This window comes from Hyperolius riggenbachi, chromosome 4 (genome assembly GCF_040937935.1).
Source record: "Hyperolius riggenbachi isolate aHypRig1 chromosome 4, aHypRig1.pri, whole genome shotgun sequence".
Taxonomy (NCBI): domain Eukaryota; kingdom Metazoa; phylum Chordata; class Amphibia; order Anura; family Hyperoliidae; genus Hyperolius; species Hyperolius riggenbachi.
In genome coordinates, this window is record NC_090649.1 from 117,553,861 (window position 1) to 117,574,943 (window position 21,083).

General features: G+C 46.1%; 1 protein-coding gene across 3 annotated transcripts in view; it reads left to right on the forward strand.

The window, feature by feature from the left end:
• Window positions 1-1,934: 1,934 nt before the first annotated feature.
• The window catches only part of RYK (receptor like tyrosine kinase), a 217,566-nt gene continuing 198,417 nt past the window's right edge, over window positions 1,935-21,083 (forward strand). For 2 of the 3 annotated variants that reach the window (XM_068280423.1, XM_068280424.1), the window contains exon 1: window positions 1,935-2,287. In XM_068280423.1, the coding sequence (XP_068136524.1) occupies window positions 2,089-2,287 (199 nt within the window). In that variant the 5' untranslated portion in view covers window positions 1,935-2,088. The remainder of the gene's footprint in view (window positions 2,288-21,083) is intronic. The other variant, XM_068280422.1, reaches the window with a different exon arrangement.

Below are 21,083 nucleotides of genomic sequence, written 5' to 3' on the forward strand. Positions count from 1 at the left end.
CCATCTTGCCGTAGCCCTGCACTCTGCCTGTCAGCGCGGGAGATGTGCTGCAGGAGGACTCGGGGAGCTGCGAGCCAGATGCTGGGAGAGGAGAAGACTTCTGTCAGGTAAGTGAATTGTTTCTTTTTTACCAGGTGCATTTTTTTTTCTAGTGTCTGCTGCCTACATTGTGATTTTCAGGTGTCTGCTGCCCACATTGTGATTTTCAGGTGTCTGCTGCCCACATTACGATTTTCAGGTGTCTGCTGCCCACATTACGATTTTCAGGTGTCTGCTGCCCACATTACGATTTTCAGGTGTCTGCTGCCCACATTACGATTTTCAGGTGTCTGCTGCCCACATTATGATTTTCAGGTGTCTGCTGCCCACATTGTGATTTTCAGGTGTCTGCTGCCTACATTGTGATTTTCAGGTGTCTGCTGCCCACATTACGATTTTCAGGTGTCTGCTGCCCACATTACGATTTTCTGGTCACTGCTGCCCACATTGCGATTTTCAGGTGTCTGCTGCCCACATTACGATTTTCTGGTCACTGCTGCCCTCATTGCGATTTTCAGGTGTCTGCTGCCCACATTACGATTTTCTGGTGTCTGCTGCCCACATTGCAATTTTCTGGTGTCTGCTGCACACATTACGATTTTCAGGTGTCTGCTGCGGCTGCCCACATTACGATTTTCTGGTCACTGCTGCCCACATTGCGATTTTCCGGTGTCTGCTGCCCACATTACGATTTTCTGGTCACTGCTGCTCTCATTGCGATTTTCAGGTGTCTGCTGCCCACATTACGATTTTCTGGTGTCTGCTGCCCACATTGCGATTTTTTGGTGTCTGCTGCACACATTACGATTTTCAGGTGTCTGCTGCCCACATTATGATTTTCAGGTGTCTGCTGCCCACATTACGATTTTCTGGTCACTGCTGCCCTCATTGCGATTTTCTGGTCACTGCTGCCCACATTGCGATTTTCTGGTGTCTGCTGCCCACATTGCGATGTTCAGGTGTCTGCTGCCCACATTACGATTTTCTGGCCCACATTACGATTTTCTGGTGAACACTGCCCACGTTACGATTGTCTGGTGAATGCTGTCCATGTTACAATTTTCTGGTGAACGCTGCCCACATTACGATTTTCTGGTGAACGCTGCCCACATTACGATTGTCTGGTGAATGCTGTCCACGTTACAATTTTCTGGTGACTGCTGCTCACGTTACGATTTTCTGGTGACTGGTGCCCACATTACGATTTTCTGGCGAACTCTGCCCACATTACGATTTTCTGGTGAACTCTGCCCACATTATGATTTTCTAAAGGCCCACATTACGATTTTCTGGCGAACTCTGCCCACATTACGATTTTCTGGCCCACATTACGATTGTCTGGTAAAATGCTGCCCAATTTACAATTAATTTACAGTGAAACGCTGCCCCATTACGATTATTTGGCACCTATGGGGGGGCCCCATCCAAATATTCGCAGGGAGGCCCAGTGATTTCTAGTTACGCCCCTGCCCGTGTTTTTAAAAAAACGCTTCAATGTACTTACTTATTTATCACGATCACAATTTTATCGCGATTTTAATGTTAGTCACCGGCAGCGTTTTTTAAAAAGCTCTCAGAAAGCTCTCGGATGGCCAAAAAGCGTTCAGAGAAGTGCTTATAGTTGTCTGAGCTCTAAAAGGTTCAAATCAAAAAGCTCCTCTATTGGAAGAACGAGGCTCAATACAATTTTACCTCTAAGCTTTAATTTGAATAAAACAAAACTGTATATACAGTCGCTCGATAGCTGTATCTGCATTGCACGCTTGTCCTATTGTCAGTGATCTTTTGTGTAGTAAAGTTTCGTTTGGGGAAAAAAAAAGCACAGGGCACCCAAAGAAGGCGCCTGGTGCGCTGCTGACCACAGGACGGTGTCCGAGAGGGAACAGAAAGGAGGGAATCGCGTAGACAGCTGTGATTGGAGGGCGCCTGCGCTGGCTGTAGGCTGGGCAGAGTGCGGGGGACGCCAGGCTCGGTGCGGTGTGTGCGGGGGGAGGAGTGAGCTGGGATGGTGCGGTGCGCCCCATATCCTCAGCACGGCCAGTGAGAGACATGCTGCCCGGGGCCCCGGACCCCCCGGGATGCCGATGGAGGGGGACACAGCCGGGCCCCGGGCTGTGCTGGACGGCCCTTCTGCTGCTTCTTGTCCTCCCGGTTCTCGTACCCGGCAGCGTGGCTCAGCCCGGGGCGCCCAGCAGTGAGCCTGGACTGAACGTGTACATGAGTGAGGAGGAGGTGCGGCGCCTGATCGGTGAGTGCAGCCCCGCCATTGTTCCTAGCTGTGCAGACATGGGGGGCTTCCCTGTGTGTGTGCGGGGGCTCTGCTGCTGCTCTGCTATACATGGGAGGACAGTACACTACCTGCGCTTCTAGTGTGATCTCCTCTACCTATCTGGATGTTTACAATGTGAGCTCCTCTGCCTATCAGTTTCCAGTGTGAGCTCCTCTGCCTATCAGTTTCCAGTGTTTCTCTGCCTATCTGGCTACCAGTTTCCAGTGTGAGCTCCTCTGTTTGTCTGGCTACCAGTTTCCAGTGTGAGCTCCTCTGCCTATCTGGCTACCAGTTTCCAGTGTGAGCTCCTCTGCCTATCTGGCTACCAGTTTCCAGTGTGAGCTCCTCTGCCTATCTGGCTACCAGTTTCCAGTGTGAGCTCCTCTGCCTATCTGGCTACCAGTTTCCAGTGTGAGCTCCTCTGCCTATCTGGCTACCAGTTTCCAGTGTGAGCTCCTCTGCCTATCTGGCTACCAGTTTCCAGTGTGAGCTCCTCTGCCTATCTGGCTACCAGTTTCCAGTGTGAGCTCCTCTGCCTATCTGGCTACCAGTTTCCAGTGTGAGCTCCTCTGCCTATCTGGCTACCAGTTTCCAGTGTGAGCTCCTCTGCCTATCTGGCTACCAGTTTCCAGTGTGAGCTCCTCTGCCTATCTGGCCACCAGTTTCCAGTGTGAGCTCCTCTGCCTAGTTGGCTACCAGTTTCCAGTGTGAGCTCCTCTGCCTATTTGGCTACCAGTTTCCAGTGTCAGCTCCTCTGCCTATTTGGCTACCAGTTTCCAGTGTCAGCTCCTCTGCCTATTTGGCTACCAGTTTCCAGTGTGAGCTCCTCTGCCTATTTGGCTACCAGTTTCCAGTGTGAGCTCCTCTGCCTATTTGGCTACCAGTTTCCAGTGTGAGCTCCTCTGCCTATCTGGCTACCAGTTTCCAGTGTCAGCTCCTCTGCCTAGTTGGCTACCAGTTTCCAGTGTGAGCTCCTCTGCCTATTTGGCTACCAGTTTCCAGTGTGAGCTCCTCTGCCTATTTGGCTACCAGTTTCCAGTGTGAGCTCCTCTGCCTAGTTGGCTACCAGTTTCCAGTGTGAGCTCCTCTGCCTAGTTGGCTACCAGTTTCCAGTGTGAGCTCCTCTGCCTAGTTGGCTACCAGTTTCCAGTGTGAGCTCCTCTGCCTAGTTGGCTACCAGTTTCCAGTGTGAGCTCCTCTGCCTAGTTGGCTACCAGTTTCCAGTGTGAGCTCCTCTGCCTAGTTGGCTACCAGTTTCCAGTGTGAGCTCCTCTGCCTAGTTGGCTACCAGTTTCCAGTGTGAGCTCCTCTGCCTAGTTGGCTACCAGTTTCCAGTGTGAGCTCCTCTGCCTATTTGGCTACCAGTTTCCAGTGTGAGCTCCTCTGCCTATTTGGCTACCAGTTTCCAGTGTGAGCTCCTCTGCCTATTTGGCTACCAGTTTCCAGTGTGAGCTCCTCTGCCTATTTGGCTACCAGTTTCCAGTGTGAGCTCCGCTGCCTATTTGGCTACCAGTTTCCAGTGTGAGCTCCTCTGCCTATTTGGCTACCAGTTTCCAGTGTGAGCTCCTCTGCCTATTTGGCTACCAGTTTCCAGTGTGAGCTCCTCTGCCTATTTGGCTACCAGTTTCCAGTGTGAGCTCCTCTGCCTATCTGGCTACCAGTTTCCAGTGTGAGCTCCTCTGCCTATCTGGCTACCAGTTTCCAGTGTGAGCTCCTCTGCCTATCTGGCTACCAGTTTCCAGTGTGAGCTCCTCTGCCTATCTGGCTACCAGTTTCCAGTGTGAGCTCCTCTGCCTATCTGGCTACCAGTTTCCAGTGTGAGCTCCTCTGCCTATCTGGCTACCAGTTTCCAGTGTGAGCTCCTCTGCCTATCTGGCTACCAGTTTCCAGTGTGAGCTCCTCTGCCTATCTGGCTACCAGTTTCCAGTGTGAGCTCCTCTGCCTATCTGGCTACCAGTTTCCAGTGTGAGCTCCTCTGCCTATCTGGCTACCAGTTTCCAGTGTGAGCTCCTCTGCCTATCTGGCTACCAGTTTCCAGTGTGAGCTCCTCTGCCTATCTGGCTACCAGTTTCCAGTGTGAGCTCCTCTGCCTATCTGGCTACCAGTTTCCAGTGTGAGCTCCTCTGCCTATCTGGCTACCAGTTTCCAGTGTGAGCTCCTCTGCCTAGTTGGCTACCAGTTTCCAGTGTGAGCTCCTCTGCCTAGTTGGCTACCAGTTTCCAGTGTGAGCTCCTCTGCCTAGTTGGCTACCAGTTTCCAGTGTGAGCTCCTCTGCCTAGTTGGCTACCAGTTTCCAGTGTGAGCTCCTCTGCCTAGTTGGCTACCAGTTTCCAGTGTGAGCTCCTCTGCCTAGTTGGCTACCAGTTTCCAGTGTGAGCTCCTCTGCCTAGTTGGCTACCAGTTTCCAGTGTGAGCTCCTCTGCCTAGTTGGCTACCAGTTTCCAGTGTGAGCTCCTCTGCCTATCTGGCTACCAGTTTCCAGTGTGAGCTCTTTTGCCTATCTGGCTACCAGTTTCCAGTGTGAGCTCCTCTGCCTATCTGGCTACCAGTTTCCAGTGTGAGCTCCTCTGCCTATCTGGCTACCAGTTTCCAGTGTGAGCTCCTCTGCCTAGTTGGCTACCAGTTTCCAGTGTGAGCTCCTCTGCCTAGTTGGCTACCAGTTTCCAGTGTCAGCTCCTCTGCCTATCTGGCTGCCAGTTTCCAGTGTGAGCTTTTCTGCCTGTCGGGCTAACAGTTTCCAGTGTGAGCTCTTTTGCGTATCTATAGTAAGTAGCACAAGACCTCCACAATCGGGCGCCCGAGACTTACTATTGACCTGAGGTAGCAGCTTGTAGAGATGAAAAACATTGTTCGGTGCTAAATAATGTATTCTGCCTTGAATTTTCCTTATTAAAGTTAACCTGTTCAGGCTGATCGGTCCCTCGCCATCCTCTTCCTCCTCCTTGATCCTCTACTATGGCTGCTGGTAATCCGGCCAGTCGGAGTGTAATGCGCATCTCCCGTTGCAGGCGCAGAGCGCCAAGGGGGTAGCGGACATGGCCAAACTGCGCCTGTGCCGACTAGCAGAATTACCGGGAGCCATAGCGGAGGATCCAGGAAGCAGAGGAGGTCTGCATGGTACTGATCAGCCTGAAGGGGGCTGGAGGAAGTCCCTGGTATGTTTACATTTCTGGTTTACATGCTTCTGTCCAATTTTAGGGACACATTATGACAGCTGATTAATCAAGCCAACTAACTGGTGTTATAAGTGTATGTGTACCAGGCAATAAGCCTGGTACACATATCCAATTTTACCACTTTGATATAGTATGAGATCTTACCTACACAATCTGTTCATAGTATTCCCAATCCTTCGGCATACATTTGAAATCTGCGCCGGTAGACTTGGGCGCAGGATACAGCTGGTATATGGCTGATCCTGCTTCTGCACAAGTCCGGGCCGTATTAATTACTATTCCCCCTCCAGGCCGCCATGGATAGTGAGGGAATTGCATAATTCGGCTTCCAGCGATTGCTGGTAGCCGAATTGTTGTCTTTCAATCAACCTCGGCTCTATCTTCTGATGGCGCCGACATTACTCACTGAGCGCCGCTCAGTTGTGATGCCTGTATAGTCTATGGTGGCGCCGGCTGCCCAAATCTAGCAGCCCCGAAAAGCACTGCTCCGATCCCTCGGTCCTCATGCTACACGGAATGGTAAAATTTACCAACCATAACTGGATGTGTGTACACACCTTTAGTCTTCCAAATCGGAGTTGTACTGTGCAAAGTTCCTGCTCAGCTCATTGCGGACCATGAGAAATTACATTCTTTTTGAATTTCACATCTTATGACTGCTGGTGAGTTTTGTAAATAGAATAGTCATGCCGACAAATGAAAGTAAGGAAACACCTTTTTCCCTGGAAGGGATAATTGCATGCTGCAGCTAGTTTACTATCAGGATAGGCACATAGATACATTCTAAACTGTACATTTGGTAGCATGTCATTGTTATAAAACTGAACATAAGTTAATTGTCAGAATGTTGCATTGTTGATCAGAACTCTAGGACATTGTATGCACTTGTAGGTTCACAAACATTTTAAGGCTTACGGGACACCACATTTCTAGGCTTTATTAAAGGGAATCTGAATCAAGAAGTATATGGAGGATGCCCTATTTAATTCCTGTTAAACAATAGCAGTTGCCTGGCAGCCCTGTTGATTGGTTTGGCTGCAGTAGTGTCTGAATCGTACCAAAAATAAGCATGCAGCTAATCTTGTCAGATCTGACAATGTCAGAAACACCTGATCTGCTACATGCTTGTTCAGGGACTATGGCTGAAAGTACTAAATGCAGCAGGATAGCCAGGCAACTGGTATTGAGAGGTAAATACCTCTCACTTCAAGAGTGCTGTAAAAACAGCAGCAGAGATTTGGGTGCAGCCATAGGCCGTAATAGGAATTAGTGCTATAGCGGCGCTCAGGCCTTGTTCACATTGCATTTGGCTTGCGGGTCCGTCCGTGGTGGGCTTTTTTTACACGTTTTTAGAGCATTTTCTGGCGATTTTCTGCACTTTCGCACGTTTTTTGTGGGCGTTTTTGTAAGCGCTTTTGCAGAGCGCTTCTGTCTTTTGTTCTGGTAAAAATAAAAAAATACAATGTATTTTTAAAAAAAATGCTCATGCAATCGCTTACCAAAGCGATTTTGTGAGCGGTTTGTGTTTTTCCTATACCTTCCATTGAAGCAAATGGTCTCAAAAATGGCCAAGCACTTTCAGGGCGATCTTTGAAAATCGCCCGCACATAAAATGTAACAAAAATACCTATAATGTGAACAAGGCCTCAATGAGTAATCTGGGCACCATTAAGACAGAACGCAAAATACTGTACTATAAAAACACTATAATTCGGCCTCCAGCAATAGCTGGAAGCCGAATTACGTCTTTCTCCACTATCCCTAGCAGCCTGGAGGGGGCATAGTAATTAGCGCCGCCATTCTGCGCTAATTACTGAGAGCCGTTTTTCGGCTTTAGCCTGCGCCCAAATCTCTTGGTGGCTTAATTGTGTTTCGTACTTAATTGTGTATATATATATATATATATATATACATCACTTCAGTTTCCCTTTAAAGTGTGCCAGCGATGATACACTACTGCTAATTTATACTTACCTAGTGCTTCCTCCAGCCCCATAAGCACTGTGCGTTTCCCTCGCCGTCCTCTTCAGCCCCTCATTCTGGCGCTACGACTCCCGGTAATCCGGTCAGTCGAGGGCTTCTGCGCATGTGCGACTCGGCTGTGCTTACGTGCAGTACTACTGCGCAGGCGCAGAACTCTCCAGAGAGCGGGAGCGTGACGAGGGGTGCATGGCCAAACTGCGCATGCACAGAAGTCTCCGACTGCCCGGATTACCGGGAGTCATAGCAACGCAATGGGCTGAAGAGGACAGCGAGGGAGGCCACGATACTTATGGGGCTAGAGGAAGTCCCAGGTGAGTATAAATTAGCGCTAGTGAATCATCTCAGGTTCACTTTAAGGCCTTGTTTAGATTTCCTGCACTTTTTAAACATGTTTGCCCTTTCACAGGTTCAGAGGTTTGGTAAGCACTTGCATTTCTATAGAAAAAACTACAGCAAAATATTAATGTTGACAAAGATACGATGAGTGCAATTTGCAGTTCTGTTGTAGGCAGAATTTGCCATTGCTAAATTAGAACTTTAAAGTAAACTAAACAGCAGTCGCTAGCGTTCACGCTGAACGCTAGCGATTGCTGAATCGTAATTACCGGCGATTTCCCGACGTTTGCGGCCGCGATTTTGCTATGCTATGCACTGCATAGCAAAATCGCGGCAAATATCGCTCCGCCGCGCGTTCGCGTTCCTGAAAAAAACGAATCGCGGTAGTGGAAATGACCTACCGCGATTCCTATGTTAAAAAGCAAACCGTAGCGATTGTAAAATCGCTAGCGGTTTGCGACTTTTCGATTCAGCCAGCGCAAACGCGCTGGTGGAAATGGGCCCTTAGGAACAATTAGCACAGTCACTATAGAAATATGTACAAAGGTTATGAAACTCTGCCAACTTGGCTGAGCATCTAACCTGAGTACAGGTGCCCTCTGAAGCCATTCAATCACTTAAGTCTCTCTGGACGGATATATCCATCCAGATAGACTGTGCAGCTCCTGCTTCCTGAGGCACGCGATCGTGCGCCGCCGTTAGCCCCCCGATCAGTGAATGGGAATTTAGTTCCCATTCACCGATCTAAGTCCCCTGCAGAAAAAACGTCTGTCTCTTATCAGAGGCCGCAGTCTTTCTGCAAAAAACAAAAAAAAAGTTTCCCGTCCTCTTTCTAGTTCCTGGAAGCGTAATTGTACCACCCAAAGAAAGCCTAATTAGTGGCGGGAAAAACAAGATATAGATCAATTAATTGTGATAATTAGCGATAAAGTTATTGGCGAATGAATGGGAGGTGAAAGTTGCTCGGATGCATAAGGTGAACAACACTGTAGGCTGAAGTGGCTGAAGTAAGCCTGAGGTGGAAACATTTGATAATGTATATACTTACCTTGGTGCGCTAGAGACTCTTCAGACCCCAGCAGGGTACTTCTTTGTTTTCCTCCTGTCTTTGTGATCTCTATATACATGCTTCCGCACCGCTGTGTCACAGTGGTCGCTGGGAGTGTCCTGGTCAGTTCTGATATTTTTTTTTCTGAACTGTGATTGCTCCTGGCCCTGACTGCCACACAGAGGCGTGTGGGAGCATGATACTGTGGAGTGCAGAATACACTGCCCTTGTTCCGGTCTCCTACTGGTCCCAGGAACAGTGCATAGAGCGGCAAAACGGCTGATATGCTTTGTTCCCTTCCTTACCCTACCTTCTGTACGCTGCTTCATTATGCATCATGTGCCTCCTTTCTTCCCCATAGCAACGGTACACTTAGCTCTGGTATATCAAGGCAGTGCGTCTGTGCAGTGCTTGTTCCCTGCAGTGATGCCAGCAAGATCAAACTTTACCCTGGCAGGTGACTCTCTAATTGTGTAAGTGCTGTTGAGTTCCAATTCAGGCCCAGCAAAATCTGTGTCCACTAGGACAGAAATGTGCTCATTTGTTGTTCCTCATCATTGCTGGTCATGCTTTATTTTCTATTCAGTTGCAATTGCTCTTGTCTAAATGAACCTGTCACTCTGGGCATGTGTCTGATTCAGTTTAAAACTGGTTCTCATTATCTTATCAATGATACATGACTTTGGCTTGAAGAGTGCAGTTAATGTACTGTAAGTTAACTTTTTTGCAGGTTAGTACAAAATGCTCAGTTGCATTGCCGAATAATTGTGCATGTCAACTCTGCAATGTCCATACAATTCTATGGACCTGCTCACAGCCCTGTTTGTGTTGTAACTGATCATGTTATTCTAACTTGCTGCATGCAGGCTTTGTATTAAAGAGAAATTGTGACCAAGGATTGAACTTCATCCCAATCAGTAGCTTATACCCCCTTTCTCATATTTTCCTTTTCTCAAACGGATAATCAGTTAGCTCTGTATGGCTGATATTGTGGCGAAACTCCTCCCACAGTGTGATGTCAGGACCATGGTGCTGACATCACACTGTGGAAGCCTTGTTGCATTGTGGGAAATAGCTTTTTCCAACTGCCGAAAAAAGCAAGCAGCATCTCCTTCCAGTGACCTCTCTTGCCAGCAGTAAAAATTTCACCATATCATATATCTCAGAATGTAAATCAGGGAGAGGAAAGATTGTACAATGAGCAAACACTGACTAAATCATTTATACATAATTCTTGTAAAAATTAAGCACTTTGGTTCATTACATTATTTTCACTGGAGTTCCTCATTAAAGTCTCCATTGCTGTTCACACTCATAATGTGTGGGTTATGCAAAGGGACTATTGTGAACCTAGCCTGACAAATCTGTCTATCAGCCACCTAAGAAAAAGATACATGGTCAAATGTAATAGATTATACAAATTCCAATCGGTATGTTAATATGTGGAGATCATTTTGTGTGTGCTAGCTGTCCATTCTCATAGCAGGGAGTGTTTCTCTAGATCCAGGGATTATCTTTCCAAATACTTTATTTTAGGTCTCGTGTACATGGACATTTGTGTTGGCTCTGACCTGTTCCTGCAGCATTTTTTAATTCATTGTGTTTTGAAACGGACCTAGTGTATCGGTTTATGAGGGATGGATTTTTTCATTGTCATTTATGTTGAATACTTGTATATTTAACATGTTAAAATTGCTTTTCCCCTGTAATGGTGCCAGTGAGAATACAGTAAAACAATAGTGTATCATAATGCAAATCTCTCCTACATATGTAACCTGAACATTCCACCCACATAGTTCTCTATTTGTACCGCATGAACTCTCTTCAGCTCTTGAGCTTATAGTCCAAAACAGATGCATGAAAACAGACTGAGGCCTTGTTCACATTGCGTTCCGATTGCATTAGCGTTTGCGTTGGGTGTTTTTTTTTTTTTTTTTGTGATTTCTATGCGTTGGGCGTTTTTGGCAAGCGTTTTTGTAAGTGCTTTTTTGGACGTTTTGCGATTACTAAGTGTCATAGGCTTTATTTTTAAAGAGAGAAGGACCTTAAAATTCCGGAAACACTTCACATTTAAATTGACAAAAAAAGGCCTCGAACGCTGCAAAAGTGCTTTTTCTAGCACTTTTGCGCTTTTCCTATACCTCCCATTATCGCGGGATGATACATTTATTGGCTAACGTAAAAGAAAACAAGTGAGCCTTCAGCTGACAATACATGGATTGAGTCTGAAGAAGGATACATGAGGCGAATAAAATGCAGATTTACCTGGGGCTTCCTCCAGCCACTAGAAGATCTGTGTCCCCTCACTGCAGCTACGCTCTCTGCCAGTGTCCTGGGGTCCCCTCCATAGCCCCTGAGCAGAATGCTTCTGGACACGGAGTGCAGGTGTGAGTGACACATGTGCAGGCTTGTGTGTGCGCAATAGACTCCGGCCTGGCCTGGTCGGCAGCCGCTATGGAAGAGAGGAGGAGGAACTTCAGCGTGGGGCACAGAGGGTAGGAACACACTAGGTAGTGCGGGAAAGGTAGCGTTTTTGCTACATATACTCTTTTTAGTGCATTTTCTGTGCTTTAGCGTTTTGCGTCTCTTTTTTTTTTTTTCCCCTGCACATGCGTTTTGCGTACATTTTAATGCGTTTGCCGTTCGCATATATGTATCGCATGCTTTTTTTTTTTTTTTTTTTTTTTTTATTATGCAAATCGCCAGGAAGTCCATAGGAAATGGAAATCCATCATCAAACTTCTTTTTTTTTTTTTTTTTTTTTTTTAACGCACTAAAATACAATTTTTTTAATTTGAATTTTTTATTTTGTTTGCCTCATGTAACCTTGAAGTTGGCCAATAAATGTTATCATGATTTAAAACATCTTGCCTTTAATGATGGCTAACATGGTACAATCCTCTACTGCTACGTCTCAAACCAGCATGCAGCTAATCTTGTCATATTTTTATCACAAATATCTGACCTGCTGCATGCTTGTTCAGGGTCTATGGCGAAAAGTATTAGAGGCAGAGGATCAGCAGGACAGCCACATAAAAAAAACACTGCTGAATCCAATAGCAGTGTCTGGCTAGTGTACCCATTCAGTGAGACGCCTTACAGCCCAATCTACACGATATGATTCTTTATACGATTCGATTACGATTCTATTTAAGATCCAATTAAATACAAAATGTCCGATCAGGATTCGATTAGATTCAATTCGCCATTGCAAAACAATGGCGAATTGAATTGAATCGAATCCTGATCGGACATGTCCAATTTAATTGGATCGTTAATCGAATCGTATCGTGTAGATTGGGCTTCTTACACTGCCCCTGTCTATAGAGCGCACCCTAGTGGCTGCAGCTTAAGTCCTTCAAGTCCGCCAGGAGAAAAAGCGGGATATAAATGATCTGTGTCTTGTTAATTCATGGATAAAAGTGAATCTATATCCATCTATCATGTGTCTCTTTCTGTGGGTCAATATGATTGATGATGTAGAAACAGTGTCCAGTGATTTTTACCGCGCTAATCGCGGTAAAATCACCTGCGCTGAACGCTACCGGTTTGCTGATTTCTAGTGCAGTTGGCTGATGGTGTAATGGGTAAGGGCTCTGCCTCTGACACAAGAGACCAGGGTTTGAATCTCGGCTCTTGCCTGTTCAGTAAGCCAGCACTAATTCAGTAGGAGACCTTTGGCAAGTCTACTTAAGGCCCGTACTCACGGGCTGCAAAACTCGCCTGTCGCCAGCACACGTGAGCGTGTGGGCGACAGGCCGGCGACAGCTTCTCGCCAGGTCCCTCCGCGTACACATGCGGAAGAGGGACCAGCGGCAAGGCGGAAGCTGTCGCTGACGTTCCTCCTCCCCCCGCCGGAAGCTCACCGGAAGGTCTGTGAACCTCAATGGAGGTTGCTGTCGCTAGTCCGCGTACTCACGCGGACTAGCGACAGTTGCGGCGGGGGGGCAGCGGCGACTGTCGCCATGCGATTGAAAGTTTCAATCGCATGGCGACATAGCGACGGGCGACAGTTCGGGGGCGCGCGTGCGTGCGACGGCCCATACTCACGGGCGACCTGTCGCCGCAACACGCGCGCGCCGCGTGTTGAGGCGACAAAAGTCCCTCGTGAGTATGGGCCATTACACTGCTACTGCCAATAGAGCGCGCCCTAGTGGCTGCTGCTCTGCTCTGGCGCTTTAAGTCCGCAAGGAGAAAAGCGCAATATAAATGTTATTTGTCTTGTCTTGTCTAGTGTGAATGGGCCCTTAAAGTGACTGAGATTTTTTTTATTGCTGTTTGTGGCCTTGTATGGGTTTTCTCTTATTTGTACAGTTCACTGGAAAGAAGTGTACTCTCTCCACTGGGTACACCGCAAGGAAAGCTCATCAAAAATTAAACTCCTCCTTCATTGTGTCTTGTGCCTTTTCTGTGCGGATGACCGCAATGCTAAATATTGGGGCCTGCTCAGTTGAAAAGCCTGCAAGCTGCTTTGAGGCAAATAAAAGCACCTTTAGCTCCGCCCTGTGAGTTTGTGCCCTGTGAGTTTGTGCAGTACTGAACAGACTTCCAAGGAATGTACTTCATCCCAATCAGTAGCTGATATCCCCTCTCCCATGAGACATCTTTACTTTTTCTGGAATAGATGAAGGGGGAGGGGGGGGGAAGGTCTGTGTGGTTTGGTTGATATTGTGGTGAAACCTCTCCTACAGTGTGATGTCATGGTCCTGTCAGTTTGCTGTCTGTGCACTTTGTTGCATTGTGTGAAATGTCTTATTCCTTTTGCTAAGCAAGCAAGCAATATCTCCCTCTGTGAAAGCAACTCTCAGTAACAAACATTCCACACAGATCACCTGGCAGAACTAAAGATGTCACCACCAGTGATCAATGTCACAATGTAAATCCATTCAATTGTATGAGAAATCGAGCGGTAAAACAATTGAAAGTAATATCGGACATGTCAGAAATTATCTATCGAACGCATCTATCGAACCCAAAAATGTATCATGTGTACCTAGCATCATTTTCCTCTTTAGCTATTTCGCTTTCTGGCTGGATAGTGTAGATCCATGTGAATTGCAGGATTGTTCGGACACAGTATATTGACAGGAAAGGCGCCATACACCGTATACAGTATTTCATCAGTGTGTTTACATTCTGCTTGGAGTTCAGCTGCACATTGATTATTGGATTAGCTGTTATCTGTCTGGTATGTGAGGCAATTAGTCTCCCCCCCCCCCCCCCCCCCCAAATGTCTACTCCTTTATGAAACTGGACAAGGAGGCAGCTACAAATATTTATCTAGGGTTTATTTAAAGGCTGCTCAGTAAGTAATCTATCCACAAGCAAGAGCGAGGGGATTGACATTTTTATTGTGTATTTAAGTTAGATGTGGACTGTGTATTGGTGTTTGCTGTGTACAAGCTGGTCTTGCGCACAGAACTGTCACATCTGGCCTTGTCTAGTTAGTGCCACTGATTAAGGAACTGATGATTGATGGGATGAGTCCTAATTGCCATGTGATCTTGATAGCTGATCAGGGTTTTCCATTCAAATTGTGTTTAGAGGAGATAATTGCTGGAATAATGGAGGCAGTGATGTCATGTGCACTCCAATTCCTGAAGCTTGGTTTGCGAATTACTTTTTAAACTTGAATCACATCATGAAGATTGCCTGGAGATGTGTTGGACGACTAAAAAAAAAACATTTTTTACGTTTTATTGTGGTGTACACAGATTCTCTGCTTAGTCTGGTTTGATTTGTTTTAGTTTGGAGACCTGAGGAACCTTGAGGTATAGTTTTGTTCTGTTCTCTTGGTTTATTGTGCAGTATGTTCAGTATTTATGACTTTAGGATTCTATGACTTTGAAACTGGCAGATGACTTTTCTTACACTGCAATTGCACTGATTGAATTTATTCTAATGCTGGGAATACACGGTTCGTTTTTGCCTTCGTTTAAACCTTCGATTCGTTCGGTAAACGAATCGAGTGTTGAAAACGTATGTGAAAATAGTCATAATCTCATTATAGTTTCGATTATTAGACCCCAAAAACGAACGACTAGTGATCGAACATGTTTGATATTATCTCTCTTTATCCATCTAATCGAGCCATTGGTAGGCTTGATGGCTGTTCAGATCGATTATATATTTGTTTATGCTAGTCCGTCCCTGTAAAAAGGGATATTCGTTTCGTTTCTTTGCAGCCTTCGATCATTGGAAAAACGAAACCATCAGAATCGAAAAAAAAAACGAAACCGTGGGTGGTGATATTAACCGTATGACCGATTATTTCGGGATCGAAAAGGACAAAAGGCACAATCGAAACGAAGGTTTAAACGAAGGCAAAAACGAACCGTGTATTCCCAGCATTAGGCTCTGTTGCCCACTGTGTGGTGAGTCATGCTAGACCCAGACAAAAACACAACTAGAGTAATTCATTGTGAAGAAATGTGGCCTCATGCGCTGCCAGTAATGATTTTATGTGCCGAATAGTCATCGGGGCACCTATATATGGCACAGCAGGCAGACCAAGTCTGTGGCAACAAGTGGAATACTTGAAAGGATACTGTAGGGGGTCGGGAGAAAATGAGTTGAAGTTACCCGGGGCTTCTAATGGTCCCCCACAGACATCCTGTGCTCACGCAGCCACTCCCCAATGCTCCGGCCCCGCCTCCGGTTTACTTCTGGAATTTCAGACTTTAAACTCTGAAAACCACTTCGCCTGCATTGCCGTGTCCTCACTCCCGCTGATGGCACCAGGAGTGTACGGCACAGGCACAAGTATGGTCTGTGCCTGCGCCGTACGCTCCTGGTGACACGGCAACGCAAGCGCAGTGGTTTTAAAGAGAACCCGAGGTGGGTTTGAAGAATATTATCTGCATACAGAGGCTGGATCTGCCTATACAGCCCAGCCTCTGTTGCTATCCCAAACCCCCCTAAGGTCCCCCTGCACTCTGCAATCCCTCATAAATCACAGCCACGCTGCTGACAAACAGCTTGTCAGAGCTGGCTGTGTTTATCTCTATAGTGTCAGTCTGCTGCTCTCCCCGCCTCCTGCAGAACTCCAGTCCCCGCCTGCATCCCTTCCCTCCCTGCTGATTGGAGGGAAGGGACGGGGGCAGGGACCGGAGCTATGCAGGAGGCGGGGGAGCAGCTGAGACTGACACTACAGATGTAAACACAGCCTCACAGCATGGCTTTGATTTATGAGGGATTGCAAAGTGCAGGGGCACCTTAGTGGGGTTTGGGATAGCAACAGAGGCTGGGCTGTATAGGCAGATCCAGCCTCTGTATGCAGATAACATTCTTTTAACACACCTCGGGTTCTCTTTAAGACTTTTTAAAGTCTGAAATTCCAGAAGTGAACCGGAGGCGGGGCCGGAGCATCGGTGAGTGGCTGCGTGGGCACAGGATTCTGCGGGGGACCATTAGAAGCCCCGGGTAACTTCAGCTCATTTCCCCCCCCCCCCCCCCCCCTACAGTATCCCTTTTTAGGTGTGTATGCTGAAATTGTCTACAATCACAGATGGAGGACTAGCTGAAATCCAATCTCCTGGCTGTTTAAAAACTATAGTTTAAAGGAATACTATCGATACCCAAGTGTTCTAAAATGACAGTGTGCAAATAATGTCTAAGTAGCTGTGTAAACATTTTCCTACTTTTCATGTTAAATATCAGAGGCAAAAGCTGTAATTTGAGGGTAGAATTTAGCTATATTGGGACAAATCAATTGCAGAAGGGGCATCTGCTTCAATGCACAGCCAGAGTTGCATATCAGACTACAGAAAGCAAATGTCAAACATATCAAACGCTGAAAGCAAAAACAGTATGAAAAAGCTGTTAGTTAGACAATTAGTTACATTTCCTCTGCTCTCTTCAGACACTTCAGTCAGAAGCACAGGAGCTGCAGCTGTTCTCTCTGTCACACACAGAGCTACACATAGAGTTAACTGATCAAGTGTGAGGGGAATTTCCCCTCTCCTCGTGGCTCAGTCTGCCTTCAGTTTTGGCGTCAGTAAAGTTTGAATGTATTTTTGATAACTGTAAACAAAGAAGTTGCTACTAAAATGTATACACCAGTACTTAGCAGCACTTCCCAAACAATTCCTGTGTCAATTGAAAAAAAATATGTGAATCGATAGTATTCCTTTAAGTTTTTGATCCTCAAATAGCTATTCAGGTTTCCTATCTCCTCCTGCCTGGCATCAGTTCTTCGCTTTCCTTGTGTACAAATCCAGTAGAAGCGCTTTTATAGTAAACTCCAAAGGACCTGGTCAAGTAGTTTTGTGCTTCAGGATTTGTCATAGTACATTGTATATTCATTCAAGCTCCCGGTCAGGACCTGGGGACAGAGTTTACTGTAGCCAGAGAGTTAAAGTGACTATAAAGTCAAAAACAACCATGTATTGTTTTCGCCTACAAAGTTATGACTTCACCCATGTATTTTTTTTTCTAATGCACCCTCGAAGACCCTTTGTGCGTCAACTTCTGGTGCACTTAGCCCCGCCCCCTTGCATATGAGCTACAAATTGGAGAAGAAAGTTATTGGTGCTCTGACTTGGTTCACCTGGCTATATACTGGCTGCCCGATAGTCTATTGACTAATTTAAAATGGCGTAGCACTTGCTGAAAGCGCCTGCCTGCCAGAATAAGCAGGGTCTAAAACTAACTCACTGCTGTTCCCTGCAGGAGGTGACCCACGCAAAATCCATTGCATCTCAACAGGGTTGCCGAGTGTAGGCCTCCCATGCCCCCAGGAAGTGGCACTCTCTGTATTGGAGATAGCGTGCCACAGTAGCTTCACAGCACTCATCAGCAAGGGGGTGGGGCTAAGCCCCGGAAGTTGCCAGACACAGGGTCTCGGAGGGTGAGTTACAAAAATACATGGATGCAGTCATAACTTTTTAGTTGAAAACTATGCGTGGCATTGTTTTTGATTTTATATTCTCCTTAACTCGAGTATGTCTACAAATGTACAGTAGGTCTGATTCACTTCATAAAAGTATAGGGGTCGACTTATACACGAGTCACATGCAACACTGAACACGCTGAGTAATGTGTGTACTAATAGCGACATTCCCATTTGCAGCAATTTACCCAGTGGTAAGTGATACTTTGAGGAAAGGGAATGCTAAGAAAACACAGGTCTGCAAGTCCTGGCCACAACCATTAACAAGGAAAGGGGGGGGGGGGGGGGATACTGGGCGGCATAAAAGGTATTGAATAATTGCAGCACCAGAGGGGGCTGGAGGAGGTGTTGACTGCACTTAAGGGACAGCAGGGGTTAATGGCTGCAATACTGTATGCAGTGCAGTCATAAACAGGGCTGTGAAGTCAGAGGAATTTTGGGTACCTGGAGTCGGTCGTTTCAATAAACTGAGGAGTCTGAGTCAAATGATTTTTGAACCGAATCCATAGCCTTTGTAAAAAATTGGACTAAGGAGTTGGGGCTATTTTGGGTACCTGGAGTCGGAGTTGGTGGTTTCATAAACTGAGGAGTGGGAGTCGGATGGTTTTTGTACCGACTCCACATCCCTGGTCTTTAACCCCTCCTGAGCCCCAAGTGCAACTATTAACTTCGCTGGGTAGACTTATACTTGAGTCAATAAAAAATTCCAGCTCGAGGGATGAATATTGCAGTCGACTTATACATGAGGTTGACTTGTATTTGAGTATATATGGTATATCAGTGTTATGAGATTCTACTGTAATCAGGTCATAGCAATAGACTGCAGCATCATCTTTGGGTGTTGTCTGTTTTTTTTCTGCTTGATTGGGTACGCTGTACTGTGCAGGCGCCTGCGCAGTAGAGCGGAACCTGATCGGGCTTGGCTATTTCCTGCGGAACCTGAGGGAAAGCCCCTAGTTTCCCTGCATAGGTGCGGCAACAAGCAGGCTTTCAGGGGTCCCAGTGCTGGTTCCCCTCTGCTGAGAGGGGCTTCCCCCTCCTGAGGTAAGTACCCTCTAGGAGCACTTTTTCCCTTCAGGCACAGTTTAAATGAGGCCAATAAGGACCACCTTGGGAAAAATCTAGTGTGCGTATGGAAGTACCCTGATATTGCCTGAAGATCCTGCATGCTGTATCTTTAGTGACGTCCGATGTACCACTACGCGGATAGTCCCTTTAACTCCACCCAGCCGACGTCACTCCATCATGCATGTTGTGTTGTATGTGTGATGTTGCTTGGGCATTGACCAGGTTTTGAGATGGCACAAGTGTTTTATGTGCACCTTATAACACCTTTACGTCACAACTTTGGATAATCTATAAGATGCAAATCATTTTTCCTTGCATGTTTTATGGAAATTAAATGCGGCTTGAAATTGGACCAATCAGAATAACTTCCTGGCAGTTTTTATTGGTCCAGTTTCATGCTGCATAACATTTACATAAAATTTGAACTCAAGGAGAAATTTGCATGTCATTGATCATCCCACAACACCCATGGTTTAAATGCACCTTTTGGGCCTGTGCATACTGCCTGCGTTGCATTGAGATTTTAGAATCACATGTTTTCATTCGCAAAACCTTCTTGAAAATAAAGCAAATTGCAAAGTGCTGTATACAGTGGTGCAATGTGATTTTAGAAAATCAGTCGCAGTGCCTGCAGCGCTTTTTGAATGCTTGCGTTTGATGTACAGGAAGAACACAATGCATGTAATTTTCATTGAGTTTTTTTAGGTAAACAAGGAAACGATGGCCTCAGCAAAATTGAATCACAAACGCACAAAAATCACAAGTAGAATTGCACTGCGTTTGCGCTTGGCGATTTTCAGTTTTTTTTGTTTTTTTTTTGTTTTTTTTTTAAGTTTTTAGCTATGACAAGCCAATAGCTTTCATTGGACATCAAATACATGTTTTGGGTGTGGAGTAAAAACATAACCATATTGGTTTTGTCTAGGGAAAAAAAATGTGGGATAAAATGCTTGCAGATAATCTTGCTGCATGTGGGAATGCTCCATAACTGATAGTATATTTAGAGTTGTACTTGGAGATGGGCCCTGCTATGTGTTCAGGTTTTTTGCATGAAGGTTTTCCTTAGTATGCACAAGGGAGAAGATCAGTGCTCTGTGTGTATGTCTGCAGTTATGTCTCTCTCTGCCAGTGTGAGCCTAGCAACCCCTCCAAGTGATGAGTGAGTGACATGAACCCGGCTAAGCTCACTTGTTATATCTCTGGCTTCCTACATTTTGCAGTGACTTCCTTGCAGCCTATTTATACACATTAGTACCTAGTGAGTATGTTTATTTCCCTGTGTATCTGGAGTCATTTCTCAGTACTGTTTGAATAGCATGTGTGCAGCAGTTATACCATGGCAGTTTTGTTCACGTTCTATCATTATTTATAACTTTGTTTACACGCATTGCAGGTCCTCTTAGTTAGAGAGGTTTATGTAGAATGTTGGGTGCCAGAGCTTTTTGCTGTGGTTTGGGGTTTCTGGTTTGTGAAAACTGTAGAGTCTCCAGAGTTTATTTTCAATCAGCGCTGAGTTAAAAATAACACTGGAGCCCTCATTTACAGGATGAAAAATATTTTGTTCCTGAAATCAGTTAAGGAATTAGGAAGCGTCCAGAGTGTAACGTGAAGCTAGGCCTGCAGGCCCTGAGGATGGTGCCTGCTGCAAGGTTTTGCTGAAGCCTAATTCATAATTGGGTCCAAGTTATCTAAAGCTACAAACACATTTTGGATTAATATCCTTAAATCAGTCATTCCTGATTATTTCAGGTGTCTGATTACCAGTCATGCCTGTACAAATGCTCTTTCTGGGCTGTGTACTGAGGAGTCTGTTCTGCCCTATGGAGTGAGGAGAATGATGGAGTGGGAGGCACCTCACCTTGAGCTGCAGCAGGAACTTCCATAGCAGTTGTCCAAGGATTTTCTTGCTTGGCAACTTCGATAGCAAGCCATCAATATCAGCGGACACTGGTACACATGATGGAGGATCACAAACAATCTTTTGGGGCCACAAAAATGTAATGTGTACATAACTTCATTACTCTGTTAAATAGCCTGGGAGCTATTCAAAATCATCTTTTCTCCTTGGCCTCACCCCCACTCCTTAGGCCTTCTGGATTTGGAAGTTGATGTGCATCTTCCAGATTGATCCCATCTGGTGTTTTCCTCTGTCACTTCTCACATGACCTAGCTTTGGGTTGGTGCAGAGAGCAGGGCAAGAGTGCCTGTTTCCCTATATCCTGCGTACTATGACACAAACACATGGAGATGAGCAGACAGGATGGAGGGGGCTAC